This window comes from Gorilla gorilla, chromosome 19 (genome assembly GCF_029281585.2).
Source record: "Gorilla gorilla gorilla isolate KB3781 chromosome 19, NHGRI_mGorGor1-v2.1_pri, whole genome shotgun sequence".
NCBI lineage: Eukaryota > Metazoa > Chordata > Mammalia > Primates > Hominidae > Gorilla > Gorilla gorilla.
In genome coordinates, this window is record NC_073243.2 from 19,633,378 (window position 1) to 19,649,097 (window position 15,720).

A 15,720-nucleotide genomic window follows, 5' to 3' on the forward strand; every position below is an offset into this window, starting at 1 on the left:
GTTCCAGCCTCCCCACTCCTTCCACACCCCCAGTCCCAGCTGCCAGCAGGATCCTCATACAGCACCTGGAGATTCCACTTTTTCCCACTTCCCTGTGGTGTGACTTTGAGCCCACGGCCTAACTTCCTATGCTCCAGTTTCCTCATCTGTCAACTTGGATCCTAGTACCAGCCTCCTAGGGCTGTGTGAGGATTAAACAGGCATTTAATGCTCAGTTCGGCAAACCATCATCTGTTGAATGCTGCCATCATCATCGTCATCATGAAGAGCTCTGGAGTCCCCTAAAGGCCTCTGTCCCTGCCTGTGAGGCCCCCAAAGGCAGGGCCATCTCCTCTTCCTTCTTCCGTTGTCCCTTCTCACTGCAGATGTGCTATGGTCAGCGGGGCTCTGGCCTGTGGCCTGGGTCCTCCTGTCTTCAGAGATAATGCAGGCAGGGACCCTGAGGCCCACGGGGATGGGGGTTGTGCTTACTCAGGAGCCCTGGCCGAGTGCTGCGAGGGGTAGAAGGTCCAAGATCCTGCCTGTCCCCCAGAAGCCATGGCTGTGCCAGTCTACTGGAGCTGTGGGTGGTTTCCAGGTGGTCCAGCTGCTGCCCCCACCCCGTGACGTGCAAAGCCCTAAAGTAGTTGGGCTTGGGAGCGGGTGTGGCCTTAAGAAATCCACTTCTCCCAAGAAAGTGGGCCTGGAGCCCCGCCTGCTTCCCTCTGTACCCTGGGCCTGAATCTGAAAATGGGGGGGCTCGGTTATAATCTGAGGGCAGCTGGGGTGACAGCATGTGTGTGTGTGTGTGCGCGGGCGTGTGTGTGTGTGCACGGGCGTGTGTGTGTGGGGGGGGTGTGTGCACGCATGTGCGTGTGTGTGCAGGTGTGTGCAGGTGTGTGCGTGCGTGTACAGGTGTGTGTGTGCGTGTGCGAATGTGGTTGTGCACATGTGCAGGTGAACCAGAGTGAGTGGCTGCCCCTCCCAGGCCAGAGAGCTCCCTACAGCTTTCAGGGCCCCCGCTGCTCTCTGGGTCATGGGCTTTGTGGTCCCCCTGAGGGAAAGGCCTATGTCTATTGCACTGATCCACGGCCTGGGCCACAGGTAGGGAAGAGGCCCAAGCTGGCAGATAGGAGGTGTGGTTGCCCATGGGGCAGAATGACCACAGAGGAGCCCTGCCTTTCCCTGCCCCTCGGGTCCTTGTGAGTGATGGGAACAGGCTGAGGACAGGAGGTCCCTGGGGAGGCAGGAGGGAAGCCTGGGAAACCTGGGCAGGGTAGAGGTCGCAGCAGAGCAGGAGTGCTGCAGATATGGCCAGGCTGGGCCCTGCAAGGCGGGAAAGAGGCTGGGCTGGTCTGTGGGGACACCAGCCATCAGACTCGGCCAGTGAGCACCCTCTGTCTTCCCTCCAGGCGTCCTTCTGGACATCCAGCAGCACTTTGGGGTCAAGGACCGAGGCGCCGGCCTGCTGCAGTCAGGTGAGGCCCACCTCCCACCTTCCCCCCCACCGCCCAGGCGTTGGCGTCGTGGGTCCTGTCCTGTTGGCCGTCATCTGCCACCCGGTCTGTCTTCCCCTGTCCTGACTCCTGGAAAGAGAGTGGGCTTTGCATCCCAGTCTCACTATTGCCGCCTGCCAATGGCACTGCTTCTCTGAGCCTCTGCTGCTTTTCTTGTGTAGCAAAATGAATAATACCTGCCCTGAGGGGCTATGGCAGGTAAAGGAGAGTGCAGGCAGAGGTTGCAGAGGTGAACTTTCTCTGGGTCCTGGGGCCTCATCGGGACCCAGTGATCCAGGCTCCTTCCTGAGGCTGGTGCAGGGAGCTCCTTAATTCAGTAAGTTGGGCAATGCCAACAGAGCCGTGGTGACCCTGTTTTTATCTCCTGCCCTCCCCCACATTCCTTCCAATATCATCAACCCTGGGAATCGCCTCTTAGGTGACGAAGCAGAAAACTCCACCTAGTCAGCCCCAGAGCGGTTCCCAAGCCCGGGGCAGGCGCCTGAGAATCTGGGCCCTGGACTGGACGTGGGCCTGAGGTTCCCTGCCACCCTCTCCCCTGGGGCCCAGGCTTCTGATGGGCTGCCAGAGCAAGGCCTGAGCCCCCAGGCTGCTGGAAGCTGGGCCGGGACAGTGTGGGAGGCCATTAAGCACTTATGGCAGCCCACCAGCCCCTCCCTCCAGGGAACGTGCCTCCCTTGTCCCTGCCCTCCCCATGACATGGCCCTGTGGGAGCTGGGCCCTTGGCTCCCTGGCCTTCCCACTGGCTGAGGCCATGTTGGCGATGCTCTTAGCAGCACCCCTCAGGCCTGGGCAGAGACTAAGGCCAATGCTGCCACCCAGGGCTGGGGGCAGGAGGCCTGGTCCTGACTCTGCCCTAGTCATGCTGTGTGGCCCCAGCCTGGATCCTGCTTTCTCTGGGCCCTTGGCCCTGGAGTCCATCTGGCTGTGAGCCCTAGTCAGATGCAGGATGAGGTCCCCATGGTCTGCATTCCAGTCCAGTCGGTGAACCCCTTCCCCTGCCTGGGCCCTCCTGGGAGGGAGGGGGTGGAGTGAGCTCGTTCTGTCCAGGAACCTGCCTGACCTGTCTAAGTGGCATTCCAGTATGCACAATCCCTCCCGAGCTCACAGAATGCCACAGCCACTCCCCCCACCTCCCTTCCTAGCTGTCCTTACAGCCCAGATGGGGACTCTGGGGCTCAGAGAGAGGGGTTGCGATGGTTCTCAGGCTCAGGTGAGACTTGACTGTTCTAGGATGGGGCAGGGCTGTGCGGTCCAGTATCCCCTATAGGTGGCCAGGTCCCTGCCCTGGCAGACATCATGTTTTCCCAGGCCATGAGCCCAACGCCTCCCCTACCCCTTCCTGGGTCTCCCTGGCTAGGCCAGAATAAGTCTGCCTGCCCTGCCACCTGAGACAGGTTCCTCTAGCCCCCTGGGCTGTGTGCATGCAGTGACCAGCACTGCAGCCGGGAAATGGAGTTCCAGCCACATGGGCGCATGGGAAGGAGTGGGCTGCCAGGCTGGCAAGGAAAGGGTAGGAGAAGGCCTAGCTGCCCAGCCCCCGCCCTGTGTGGCCCCTGACTCACTGGGGACCTGGCCCGAGCCTCATCCCCCTCCTGGTCCCGGCCTCACTGCCTCATCTGGAGCAAGGCTCTACCCCACGCATCCTCCATTTAATGACCACTGAGCATGGTCCGGGCCAGCACAGCCCAGGGTGGGGGCGGGAGGTACAGGGAATGGTGGGGAGGGTCACAGGCCGGGCAGGGGGTGGGGGGCTCGGCTCAAGGCAGGTGTGAGGGTTCCCTGGTTCTTTCTGCGGTTCTGTCCCAGGCTGGCTTCTCGGGCTCATGAAAGAAGTCACTCCGTCCCTCCTCATCCCGGTGGCCTGGCTGGAGGTGGACAAAGCACACACAGGCATTGTCTTGTTTCATTCTTCCAGTAACCCTACGGGCTCTGTTTGTCAGCTGCACTTACCAGATACAGGGACAAAGGCCCAAGACAGGGAAATGGCTTGCTCGAGGGCTGGCAGTGGAGAGCAGCTGGCCTGGAATAGGGACCTGGGCCTCTGCCTCTGCTGCCCATAGCCTGGGGGTGAGCCTGGATACCTGGCATCTCAGTGTCCCCAGGGCGGGTGCCTCTGGGCCATGGTGAGAATTGCCAGCATTCTCAGGGACCCTCTAGTCTGTACACCATGGCCCTCACCTGTCACCTACCCCTGGCACAGCTAGGATGGCTCCCCAGGGTGCCCTCACCCCTTTGGCCACCTAAGCCAAGAAGCCAGTCGAGTAGACCATGATGTGACTCAGTGGACAACTAGGCAAGTCACATAATTGGCCTGTGTCCCAGGCACCTGTGCCTTCCCCAAGCCCGATAAGGTCGGAGCCAGGTGGAGGGCGCCAGCCAGGTGTTGGTGCTTGCCCAGATCAAAGGGCCAGGGCTGAGAGCTGGGCTGCCTGCTTATTTGTGGGCACCAGGGGCTGCTGGGCCAGGAGACAGGGAGTGGGGGTGGCTGAGGGTTAGGCCTGGGCTTGCCCCTGCTGTTTCCCTCTTGGGACCAGGCAGGAAAACTGCTGAGGATGAGCCCACTTTCAGCAGCCCCTTTGCAGATTAGATGGCTGCTGGTTTGGACCTGGCCCCTGGACCCCCTGCAGAAGCCATATCTCAGCCTCTCTGAAAGCCCACAGCAGAATTACAGCTCATAGGCTGGGCGCCTATGGCTTACGCCTATAATCCCAGCACTTTGGGAGGCTGAGGCAGGTGGATCATCTGAGGTCAGGAGTTCGAGACCAGCCTGTCCAACATAGTGAAACCCCATCTCTACTAAAAATACAAAAATTAGCCAGGTGTGGTGGTGGGTGCCTATAATCCCAGCTACTCGGGAGGCTGAGGCAGGAGAATCGCTTGAAGCCAGGAGGCGGAGATTGCAGTAAGCCCAGATTGCGCCATTGCACTCCAGCCTGGGTGACAGAGTGAGACTCTATCTCACCAAAAAAAAAACCAAAAAAAAAAAAAACAAAAAAACAAAAACCGCTCATAGGTTTTGCTGTTTGGGGAAATCAGGAGCCCCCATGGCCTACACCTAGAGAAGCAGCTGCCACTGAACCTACTGCCTGGCAGGTCGTGTGCTGGGCTCTGCCCAGACTCAGTTCTTACCCTCAGGTAGATTCCCTCTATCTATGGGGGCAGAAAACGTATCATCAAGTCACCACCCAGGCACAGGGGGCTGTGGGAGCCTGGGTGGACGGCAGAGCGCGTGCACCTAGCTCTGGCCGGTGGCAGGTGGAGAACACTTCCCTGAGGAGGAGACGTTTGAATGGGGCTTTGAAGGATGAGTTAGAGTTTGTAGTCAGTGTGTGAGATTGAGTAGATGTGTGAAGCCCTCCTTTCCCCTCCAAGCTAGATAAAATATGCCAAGAAAACATGTTGAAATTACAAAGCTGAGCTTGACAGCTAAAGCTAGCAGGGAAATTCCCAGATGCCAGAAGCAGAGAGCTGAACTCAAAAACCGGAGTGGGAGCTAGAATTGAAGCCAAGTGATGCAGAGTGTTTAGGGACCAGATAAATGTCTTCGAAGCTTGTTACAGTATTTTCAATATAAACATTTTTATCATGAAAAATTTTAAACAGACATAAAAAGTAGTGAGAATGGCGCAACAAACTTCCACAGAACACATCACCCAGATTCATCAAGGGAACGCCCGCCTGGCTCAGTTTCCGGGCCTGGGGTTTCTTCGTTCTAACCGTGGGTGATTTTGTTTCCATCCAAGCTTCCTGATTCCAAGCTGTGTCCCCAGGCTGCTGGGTAGTTTTTCTGGTAGAGTTCCCTTTCGAGAATGGGCATTTCCCACCTGGCGCTGGCTAGTTCCAGCCCCTGCTCCGTACAGGCCTGGGGCTTCCACTTCCTTCCCCATAGAGGCCCCCTGTGTTTCCAGGGACCCCGGCAGAAGCAAATCCCAAACCATTCCTTAGGGAATTCTTCATGACCCAGAGCCTGCATGGGACACAGGGGACAATTTCCACTGAAGACAAACTCAAATTCGAAATTAATAGAGCAGGCCAGGCGCGGTGGCTCACACCTGTAATCCCAGCACTTTGGGAGGCCGAGGCGGGTGGATCACCCGAGGTCAGCAGTTTGAGACCAGCCTGAACCAACATGGTGAACCCCATCTCTACTAAAATACATAAATTAGCTGGGCGTGGTGTGGGTGCCTGTAATCTCAGCTACTCGGGAGGCTGAGGCAGGAGAATCGCTTAAACCCAAGAGGTGGATGTTGCAGTGAGCCAAGATCACACCACTGCACTCCAGCCTGGGTAACAAGACCAAGACTCCGTCTCAAAAAAAAAAATTAATAGAGCATACAGTTCTCCCTCATTTTTTTGAGAGGGAGTCAGCTGACCCTGAAGACGGGAAAACAGACTCGTCACAAAGGGACTTCAAAATTAGATGTGTCTAATATTCAAAGCTCTAAAGGAAAGGATAGGACTTGTAAGACAAGAACAGAACATTATGAAAAGAGAACTGGAAAATGTTTAAAAGACTAATATTCGAAAATACTGGAAGTGAAAAATATGTATTAAAATAAAAAATGGAATAATTAGGTGAGTTAATGAGTAGACTACACCTAGTTGAAAAGAAAATGAATTAGAAGCTAGATCTGAGGAAATCAGCGTCAATGCGACACAGGGAAGGGTGAGGGAGAACGAAGGCTGTTTGTGGCACTGCCTGACTCGAGTGGCCTGTGGCCCATTGGCCATGGGTTGGTGTATGGGGAGAACAGAAGGAGAAGAGGCTGGACAGTGGGCAGGGTCTGACTGTGAAAGGCTTGAAGGCCAACATAAGGCATGTAGGTTTTGTCTTGGGGCAGTAGGGAGCCAGAGAAGGTTTTGGAACAGGGCAGTCCATGTAAAATGTGTGTCTCGGGCCGGGCGTGGTGGCTCAGGCCTGTAATCCCAGCACTTTGGGAGGCCGAGGCGGGTGGATCACGAGGTCAGGAGATCGAGACCATCCCGGCTAACATGGTGAAACCCAATCTCTGCTAAAAATACAAAAATTCGCCGGGTGTGGTGGCGGGCGCCTGTAATCCCAGCTACCTGGGAGGCTGAGGCACAATCGCTTGAACCCGGGAGGCCGAGGTTGCAGTGAGCTGAGATTGCACCACTGCACTCCAGCCTGGGCAACAGAGCGAGACTCCATCTCAAAAAAAAAAAAAAAAAAAAAAAAGAAGGCCGGGCGCGGTGGCTCACGCCTGTAATCCCAGCACTTTGGGAGGCCGAGGCGGGAGGATCATGAGGTCAGGAGATTGAGACCATCCTGGCCAACACGGTGAAACCCTGTCTCTGCTAAAAATACAAAAATTCGCCGGGCGTGGTGGCGGGCGCCTGTAGTCCCAGCTACTTAGGAGGCTGAGGCAGGAGAATGGCATGAACCCGGGAGGCAGAGCTTGCAGTGAGCCGAGATCGCACCACTGCACTCCAGCCTAGGCAACAGAGCGAGACTCCGTCTCAAAAACAAAACAAAAACAAACAAACAAAAAAGATGTGTGTCTCAGGATATTCATTCTGGGACCAAGTGTGGGAAGGGGCAGCAGAGGAAGCTGAAGGCTACTCAGGGCCGGGGTTTGTAGGCTCACGAGGAAGTGCCAGGATGGGGATGGGGGAACGGAGGGAGAGTGGGGACAGAGGAAGAGCCAGCTCAAACCGAAACCAGACGGTGCCTCTGTTTTGGGGGTAAGTCTCCTTCTGCCTGTTCTCCCCTCCCCTCTTTGGCCAGCCCAGCGACTCCTGCTTCAGCAGACTTGGGTTCTGAAGGCACAGCCGGGCAGCCCCTGCGGCTGTTCCCCAAAGCCCTCCTTTTCAAGGGGTGGCCCCGAAACCTCATTCACCCTGAGGCCTGAGAGCCCAACACAAGGTTTACATCCTGAGTAGGGGATCACAGAGCAGGTGTTCCCGTCCTTCCACCGGGAAGTCTGAGTGTGGTGAGCTTTCAGGCGCTGATGGGGCCATCTGTCCTGAGCATTCTCCGTCAGCTTGGCCAGCCCAGGCCGTCCCTTGGATGGCAGAGCCTGGCCCCCGCCCCACCCATGCCTGCCTGAGCACCCTCCCTGCCCACAGGATGTGGAGGATGGTGGATCTTCTCCAAATAACAGATCAGCCATGTAAAAATAGCCGTGGTTCTGCCCAGGCCGAAGCAAGGGCTGAATGCAGGCTCCAAGGCCACAGAGTGGGGGCTCAGGGCTCCCCCAAGCTCAGACTTGCCCTTTCCTGCTCCAAAACTGCTTTCTGGGGTCATACAGGCCATGTGTGCCATGGGGCTGGCTCCGCTCACCATGGACAGGGGTCCTGGGGCTGCCCACCAGGATACCGAGTACCCGTGGGGGTTCTGAGCTCTGGGCTGCCATGAGAGGTGGACAGCACTGGCTTTCTGACGGCCTCCTGCCAGCCTGCCGAGGAGGAGGGAGTGAGGCCCTGGCCCAAGACCCTGAGGCAGGCGGGCTGGTCTGACCCCTCCCTCCCTGCTGTCACGGCCCTGCCCGCTCGGTACTGGCTCCCTGCCCTGCCTCTCCATTGTCCTAGACCTGTGGGCTCAGCACACGTGAGCTGAGCGAGGGCTTCCCCACACCCTCCACAGGATGTCCCTGCGGGAACTGCTGGGAAAGCCGCCCCTACCAAAACCAGGGGTGGGGCTGCCAGTCTGCCCAGAAAGCTCTCCTCAAACAAACAAAGACCACGGGATTGCGGGGTGGTGGGCAGGGGAAGCTTCTAGCTTGGAGGCCCAGCCCAGGCTGGTCTTTATTCTCAGCAGAGTTGCCTGCTGGCCTCTGTGTCCCCATCGGACACAGTTCACATGGGCAAGGCTTCGCCTATCCTGTCCCTTCTGCCAGGAACATTCTCTCAGCCCCCTCCCCGTCCCTACCCTGATTGTGTTCAGGCCCCTCCATGGCCTGTGACCTCCAGGGGGCCAGGCGGGGTCCTCCCTCCTGTCTGTCCTGAGCAGAGGGCAGCAGTGATGGATCCCACCTCCCTCCTGACCCTGGACTGCCGTGTCCCAAGGGAAGACACTGAGGGGCAGGCTGGTCCAGACTGTGCCTTCCTAATTTGGTCTGTCATCTCGGGCAACTTCCTCCACCTCTTGGGGCCTCAGTGACCTCAGCTGTTAGATAGGGATGGACGTGGGGAGGATCAGGTGAGCTAAGGGCACATAGGTGCTTGGGCAAGTTCATCAGGCTGGGGCCGGTGGGTGGGGACGGGGCGTGCCAGCTTCTGCCAGGAGTCCACCTGCAGTCCTGAGGACTTCTGCCCATCTAAGTGAGCAGCCAGAAACCAGGGAGAGGTTGAAAGAGCTAAGAAGGGCCCGTGCTTCCTGCTCCACTGTGGGCAAGAGGAGAGAATGGAGCATGATGGCCGGGGTCTGGCGAAGGTCTGGGTCACGTCCCTCCAGTCCCTCGTCACCCCCCCCGGGAGGGGGCTTTTTCAAGGGTCCTACCATGGTGTTGGGGGGTGGGGTGGAGAGAGCGCGCTGTGGTTCTCTGCCGCCTTCTAAACACCAAACCCTGTCCTGGTCTTTAGCTCAGTCCTCCCTCCACAGCCTCATCTCTCGCTGCTTCCTCGTCAGCATCCTCAGGCCATGGCCTGACCTGTCTCCTTGCTGTCCTCAACAGGCCCTGAACTTTCCCTGACCTTGGGAACATCGGCTGGGACCTTCCCCCTTCCCAGCATGGCAGTCTGGGGAGTGATTTAGAGCAAGGACTCTGGAGTCTGCCAAACTGGGATTTAAATTCTGGCTCAGCCGCACACTCGCTGTGTGATATCACTTCTTTTGGCCTCCATTGTCTCCTCTGTAAAATGAAGAGAACAGAATCAAATGAGATCATCTGTGCATATGTCAAGGCTGCATGCTGGGCCTTGCCTATAGTAAGTGCTCCATAAATAATAACTGCAGTTATCATGAACACTAAGCATCATGCCTCGTGAACCATTATACAATATTGCTGATAAGATCTGAAGTTTATATTTCAGTGTATATTCTTGATGTTAAGTATTATCTTAGCGGTAAACTCCTATGCATGCTTCAGTGCCCAGCTTTGACACCACCGCCTCCAGGAGGCCTCTCTTCATTATCCTGGCAGGATCTGGAGCTCCTTGGTGGTTCCCCAGCATAGGTTGTCCTTTAAACAGAGCAACCTATGAACAGGATCTGCCCCTGGCCAGACAGGGGGAAACTTCTCTTCTGATTCCTTCTGTCCACTTGCCACCTAGCACAGACAGGCACAGGGAGAACAATTCCTCCTCCTCCCCCTAACATGTGTCAGTCCTGATGCAACTGGAAATCTCCCTCCTGCCACATTCTGATCTGATCTCAGGCAGGTCCTTGGAGGCAGGCCCAGCAGGAAAAATTCTTTTTCTAAATGTGAGGAAATAATTTCTGCCTTGACTAATTTAAACAAGGGCCCAGTGTTGACCAAGGCCGGCCTGCTCTGGGCAGGGTGTGGCATTAAGCACCTTGCACGTGCTATCCAGCACCCAGACCCACCCTGGAGAGCTGCTATTTTTATCTTCATTTTACAGATGAGGATGTTGGCATGTTGGCACTGGCTCAGGCCAGCTCATGAGAGTCAATTGTTAACATTTCAGGAATGGTGTGTGAGCTAGTCGTAAAATACAACCATTGTTAAAAACTAAATGATATCAGCTTACAATTAAATAATTAGAAACAAGGTAATAACTACTCAAAAGTCCTCACTTCCTAATTATTTTGCTGTGTTTAAGCGTTATCTGTGGTCCTATGGTGAGTGGCGTCTGTTCTATTTGTGTGGTAGAAACACTGGACAATGGCGTGTTCCTGCACATCCCTTTCCAACGCCCATCAGTGACACGACGTGGGTAGCTTGAACTCAGCCAGGGCGGAGTGTTTACACCACAGAAATGGGCAAACACGGCCGGGCACGGTGGCTCACCCCTGTAATCCCAGCGCTTTGGGAGGCCGAGGCAGGAGGATCACCTGAGATCAGGTGTTTGAGACCAGCCTGGCCAACATGGCAAAACCTTGTCTCTACTAAACATTCAAAAATTAGCCAGGCGTGGTGGCAGGTGCCTATAATCCCAGCTACTTGGGAGGTCGAGGCAAGAGAATCGCTTGAACCCGGGAGGCGGAGGTTGCAGTGAGCTGAGACGGTGCCACTGCACTCCAGCCTGGGCGACAGAGTGAAACTCCATCTCAGAAAAAAAAGAAATGAGCAAACACGCCACATCAGGGCTCCCCTCGCCCCTTTTTCAGAGCCAGTTAAACATTTATCAGCACACCACTGAAGGTGAGACACAGAATGGCTGTGGCCTGACTGAGGTCACCGGCTGGGAAGGAGCGGAGGTGAATTTGAGCCCCGGGAGTGTGTCTCATGCCCGGATTTGTGCACCCGCATGCTGATTCTACCCAAGGCCTCTGGAATTAACAGGTCTGCTCGTACACCCACCACCCATGCGCACTCACTGGCCTGTTCTTGCTCGCATGAGAGAGGGGCAGTCACTCCTCCAGCCAGGTTCAGGGGAGCTCTGTCTGGCCCTCTCGCCTCTCTTTCACCTCTCTCTTTTCCTCCTTCCTCCCTCCCTCTTTCTCTTCTCTCAGGTCCCATCTCGCCAGGGTCTCAGGCCCACGGAGGAGCAGCCAGGACCACGCACACATTCAGCCTGGCGGTCAGAGGCCAACTGGCTGCCATGTCTGTCACTCCCAGCCTTTGTCTGGCCATCTGCCCATCAGCTGTGGGACTGCTTTCCGGGGGGAGGGATGGGGGGCCACCTCGCTGTGTGACCTAGGGTCTACCCTACCTTGCTCTGGGCCTCTTCATCCCACCTGGGACCTCCAAGGCCCCTCCCATCACTGGCAGTGGCCTCCCTGTGGAATCTTCTAAACCTCTTGTTCTGGAAGAACAAAGCCAGGTCACGGCCTTTGCTCAACATCCCCTCATGTTTTCCTTTCTCACCCATGGACGTCACAGTCATCACAGTGGGCTCCGGGGCCCCACCCCAGCCTCTTTCCTGCTCCTCCAACATGCTAAGTAAACTCCTGCCCCAGGGCCTAGGCACTTGCTGTTCTTGCCCCAATAATTGCATGATTTGTTTCCTTACCTCCTCCAGGTCTTGGCTGAAATATCCCCTTCTCTGACTGCTCTATTTAAAATTGTGGTGGCCGGGTACAGTGGCTCACACCTGTAATCCCACACTTTGGGAGGCCGCAGCGGGTAGATCACTTGAGGTCAGGAGTTTGAGACCAGGCTGGCCAACATAGAGAAACCCCATCTCTACTAACAATACAAAAATTAGCTGGGCGTGGTGGCAGGCGCCTGTAATCCCAGCTACTCAAGAGGCTAAGGCAGGAGAATTGCTTGAACCTGGGAGGCGGAGGTTGCAGAGAGTGGAAATCGCACCACTGCATTCCAGCTGCCTGAGCAACAGAGCAAGACACTGTCTCACAAACAAATAAAACACCAGCTGACTATATCAATAAATTTCTCTCAGCCAGGCACGGTGGCTCACGCCTGTAGTCCCAGCACTTTGAGAGGCTGAGGCAGATGGATCACCTGAGGTCAGGAGTTGGAGACCAGCCTAGCCAACATGGTGAAACCCCATCTCTACTAAAAATACAAAAATCAGCAGAGCGTGATGGTGTGTGCCTGTAATCCCAGCTACTTGTGAGGCTGAGGCAGAGGTTGCAGTGAGCGGAGATTGCACCATTGCACTCCAGCCTGGGTGACAGAGACTCTTAAAAAATATAAAATCGTGGCATCCACTTGCTCTCATACACACCCTTCCAAGCTCCTGTTTCAGCCCCTCCCACCCTCTGTAGCACTTGCCACCATCTGACAAGCTGTGTTATTGATTTGTTTATTTCTTTATTGTCTATTTCTCCTCATTCGAATGAAAGCTTCATAGGATAGGGGTTTTTGTCTCTTTTGTTGACTGATATATCCCAAACACTTAAAACGGTTCCTGGTGCATTGTAGGTACAAAAAAATTGTTGTTGTTGAATGACAAGACGGTAGAATGGACAGATGGATGACAGTGTTTTCAGCCATTAGGAAAGGCCCTGAGGCACGCTGGGAGTGGGAGCAGCTGTGTGGTCTAGCAGGTGCGAAATCTGGAGTTCCAGGCCCAGTTCTGCCTGATTTGCTGTGTGACCTTGCGTAGATCCCTTCCCCTCTCTGAGCTTCTTTCACAAGTAGAACAAGGGGTGCAGTGTGGTAAAGTATAAGGAACACAGGCTCTGGAGTCAGGCAGCTGGTGTCAGATCCCCACTGGAACATTTACTGCCTGTGGGGTCTTGGCCAAGTCAGTCTCCCTCTGAGTCTGTCTCCGCATCTGTGAGGTGGGAGGGGGCTGGAAAGATACGTAATACATGAGATACAAAGATACATGATGAGATATGGCTGGGCGCGGTGGCTCACACGTGTAATCCCAGCACTTTGGGAGGCCAAAGTGGGTGGATCACTTGAGGCCAGGAGTTCAAGACTAGCCTGGCCAACATGGCAAAACCCCATCTCTACTAAAATACAAGAATTAGCCAAGTGTGGTGGCGCATGCCTGTAATGCCAGCTACTCAGGAGGCTGAGGCATAAGAATCGCTTGAACCCAGGAGATGGAGGTTGCAGTGAGCCGAGAGTGTGCCACGGCACTCCAGCCTGGGTGACAGAGCGAGACCCTGTCTCAAAACAATAAAAATAAACAAAATTTTAAAAAGATATGTGAGATATGACATGGTGAGCCCCTAGCATAGTGTGTGGCATGTAGAAAGTGTTCAATAAATAGATCTTGACTGTTTTAAAAAGTACCCAAAGGGCTCACCCAAACCTGGACAAACTGGGCGAACTGGACATACATGGGAGAGGATGGCGTCATGGACCTGCCTGACCTCGGAAGGCCTTTCCCACCTTCCTGGGGTGCAGGTCGGGCCGAGGTTTCCTCTCTGGGCTGCTTCCTTGGTCCCTTTGCTCCACAGACTCTTGGCCTCAAGCCGGAGTGAAATGGGCCGGGAGGCCGGGGCGCAGGGACCTGGGCCGCCCCTCAAGCTCTCCTCTCCCTGCAGTGTTCATCTGTAGCTTCATGGTGGCTGCCCCCATCTTCGGCTACCTGGGCGACCGCTTCAACAGGAAGGTGATTCTCAGCTGCGGCATTTTCTTCTGGTCGGCCGTCACCTTCTCCAGCTCCTTCATTCCCCAGCAGGTGAGGCCCGGCTCGGCTTCTCCCCGACCCCTCTGTCCTGGTCCCTCCAGCGAGTGGCTAGTCTTATTGGCTTGTTGAAGAATCCAGCCCGGGGCTTCCAGCTCCTTTGCTTGAACCCCACTGTCTTGCCAGTGCAGAAGGACAGGTGGTCTTCGGGTATTTTTATAAACCAGCCCTGCGGCTGGGGCCTTCCCCACGCTGGCCTGACCTGAGAGCCTTCCAGCCCATGTGGCCTCCTGACTCTTTCTGAGCATCCCTCTGATTTGGGATGGATGCAAAGAACAAGTCTGGCCTAGGAGTGAGGGCCTTGCGTCCTAGCCCTGGCTCTGCCATTATCTGGCTGTGTGACCCTGGGGGAGTCACTACCCCTCTCTGGTTCTTGCTTACTTTGTGCTTGGTCTGATGACCAGCTGACTTCTTGGATCGACATCCCAGAGAAGCAAACATCAATTCAACACAAACAAGAGTCTTCTCATTTAGCTCCCACAGGCCTGGGCTTGAATATCCCAACTTTGTTTCCTACTCAGCTTTGTGACCTGGAGGAACTTAATCTCTCTGAGCCTCAGTTTCCTCATCTTTAAAATGGGGATAATACTTCCCAACTCGAAGGTTTCTCTTGAGAAGTAGCTGAGCTGTGAAGGTCCAGACCCTGGAACACGGCGAGTGCTCAGCCAGTCATTGTTTCTGTTCCTCCTTCCAAAGATGAGACTGTTGCCTTGTGAGGTAGTGAGTTCCCCATCTCGAGGCGTATTCAAGCAGAGAGTGGCAATCACATGGCGGCTGCTATAGAGAAAGATGAAGGAAGAAGGGGAGATCATGATCTGTCTTCAAGGAGCTTTCAGGATAGCCCTGTCCTTGGGAGCACCCAGGCTTCGGGGTAGGAAGATTTGACAGGAGCTCCCGTGTTCAGAGCCTAAAAGAGGTGTAGAAAAAGTGCTGAGAGTCCTCACTAAAGAGACAACAGTCTCTTGAAATCCATGGGGTCAGGGAAGGCTTCCTGGAGGAGGTGGCATTTGCGCTGGGCAGGCAGGACTGTGAGATCAGGCCTTTTGGTGAAGGTAGCATGGGCAGAGGGAGCCAACCCACTGATGCAGAAATGGTGGAGTGTGTTGAAAGATTGAGGATTGGGCCAGGTGTGATGGCTCATGCCTGTAATCCCAGAACTTTGGAAGGCCAAGGCGGGTGGATCCCCTGAGGTCAGGAGTTCGAGACCAGCCTGGCCAACATGGAGAAACCCCATCTCTACTAAAAATACAAAAATTAGCCAGGCATGGTGGTGCATGCCTATAATCCCAGCTACTTGGGAGGCTGAGGCAGGAGAATCGCTTGAACCTCGAAGGCGGAGGTTGCAGTGAGCAGAGATCGCACCACTGCACTCCAGCCTGGGTGACAAGAGCAAAACTCCATCTCAAAAAAAAAAAAAAAAAAGAAAAAGAAAGAAAGATTGAGGATTGCATTTTCACTGGAAAGAAAGCAGGGACTGGGTCATGGAGAACCTTGAATGCCAGGCTAGAGGGCCTAGGCTTCCTTCTGTGGCAGTGCTGAGCTCTGCAAAAGTTTGAAGAACAATGGCGGGGTCAGATTTGGGTTGATGGTGGGGACATTGGAGGGAGGGCAGAGAGAATCAGCAGGTTTGCCAAGGACATCCTTGCTTCATGGGGCAGCTTCACAGAGGAGGGTCAGGTCAGGTAAAGCTCCAGGTCCAGGATGGCAAGCAGAGCCTGGTGGCCACAGTCAAAAATAAGAACTGGACCAGAGGCCTCTAGGGCCCCTCAGGACCTCGTCTTGCCCCTGGCCAGGCCCCTGGTCACCAACCTCTGAGGCTGCTCCTGGGACTGACCAGTAAGTCTAGGACCACCATGCCAGGTCCGGGTCCATCTCTGGGTGTGTGGAAGGAGACAGAAGATAAGGAAAGGCAGAGAGAGAAACAGGTCACCTCCAGTGAATCCATAAATGCATTGAAATCACAATTTGCATCCCATAGGGGTTTCTGGTAGACCTTGGCAATGTGATTCTGAAGTTAATTTGGCAGAGA

The 15,720-nt window shown here is 55.2% G+C and overlaps 1 protein-coding gene across 3 annotated transcripts in view; it reads left to right on the plus strand.

Moving 5' to 3' along the window:
* SPNS2 (SPNS lysolipid transporter 2, sphingosine-1-phosphate) overlaps positions 1-15,720 on the plus strand; it is a 40,395-nt gene that overhangs the window by 12,860 nt on the left and 11,815 nt on the right. For 2 of the 3 annotated variants that reach the window (XR_008673121.2, XM_004058314.5), the window contains exons 2-3: positions 1,392-1,457; positions 13,549-13,685. Coding sequence is in view for 1 of the 3 variants with exons in the window: in XM_004058314.5 (XP_004058362.1) it covers positions 1,392-1,457; positions 13,549-13,685 (203 nt within the window). In the remaining 2 variants the exon portion in view is untranslated. The remainder of the gene's footprint in view (positions 1-1,391; positions 1,458-13,548; positions 13,686-15,720) is intronic. The other variant, XR_008673120.2, reaches the window with a different exon arrangement.